Here is a 1,069-nt window from a genome sequence, read left to right on the forward strand (position 1 = left end):
AGCGAAACCGCACACTTACCCGAACACACCACAGCGCGAGACCAACTCGTGCCGGTCGCGCGCCTGCACCGGTTCCGCCCGTTCACGGACACGTCCGCACACAGCCGGTCCGGTGCCGTGGGGCGCCGCAGCCCGCTACACCCCCATTAATGCCGCAACAGCCCGCTGTGCACCGCCAACGTGAGGGCACGTGCGGGACTATCGTGCACGTGCGGGACTATCGTGCAGACTCCAGACAGGTGACGGGGTTTCTCCAGCGCTGTGCAGAGATCCCGTCCTGGTGAAACTCTGGACCCGGTGGAGTGTGTGTGCACCACGCGCACATATAGAGGCGCGTGCACCAAACACACACACACACACACACACACACACACACACACACACACACACACACACACACCACTGTACCCGAACATCATACAGACCACACGAGGACCTGATGAAGACCACACGACTCTCACGGCTCGGGTTCCGGGTGTATCTGCGGAGAAGACACTCGCCTGCGGTACCGAACACGTCCCGCTGCCCGTCCGAGATCTCCGTCTCCGACACGAACCCTCTCAGGACCACCAGCTCCGTGTTCCGCATCGCTCTCGGTTCCGCGTCTTCAGTTACACGAGTCAGATTCCGCTCGAGGCTGCCACAGTTTAGGGATACTTCACAATATCTTCCGTCTGTATTGCTGGTGTTCGGTTCGGCTCGGTTTCATTTGTTTATTTCTGCCCATGTGCCACAAGTGTCATCAGTGAGCGGCCATGACACATTCGCAGTGCATTATGGGAAATTCAGTGACGCGGATTCAGATGTGTAGTGAAGCTATCTGAACAAAAACAATACATACATTAAAGAAATGATATATATGTATGTATAAAGAAATTATATATATATATATATATATATATATATATATATATATATATATATATATATATATATATATATATATATATATTCACCTGCCAATTTATTAGGCACAGTGATGGCTTAGTTACCTTGAGAAAGTAATATGATTACTGATTACTGATTACTCCTTTTAAAAGTAACTTAGTTACGTTACATATTACTTGAT

General features: G+C 49.5%; 1 protein-coding gene across 1 annotated transcript in view; it reads right to left on the minus strand.

Moving 5' to 3' along the window:
• The window catches only part of LOC143506837 (uncharacterized), a 36,266-nt gene extending 35,468 nt beyond the window's left edge, over positions 1 to 798 (minus strand). Inside the window, exon 1 of the mRNA XM_076996454.1 lies at positions 501 to 798. Within this exon, the coding sequence (XP_076852569.1) occupies positions 501 to 588 (88 nt within the window). The 5' untranslated portion in view covers positions 589 to 798. The remainder of the gene's footprint in view (positions 1 to 500) is intronic.
• Positions 799 to 1,069: the final 271 nt, after the last annotated feature.

This window comes from Brachyhypopomus gauderio, unplaced genomic scaffold (genome assembly GCF_052324685.1).
Source record: "Brachyhypopomus gauderio isolate BG-103 unplaced genomic scaffold, BGAUD_0.2 sc546, whole genome shotgun sequence".
NCBI lineage: Eukaryota > Metazoa > Chordata > Actinopteri > Gymnotiformes > Hypopomidae > Brachyhypopomus > Brachyhypopomus gauderio.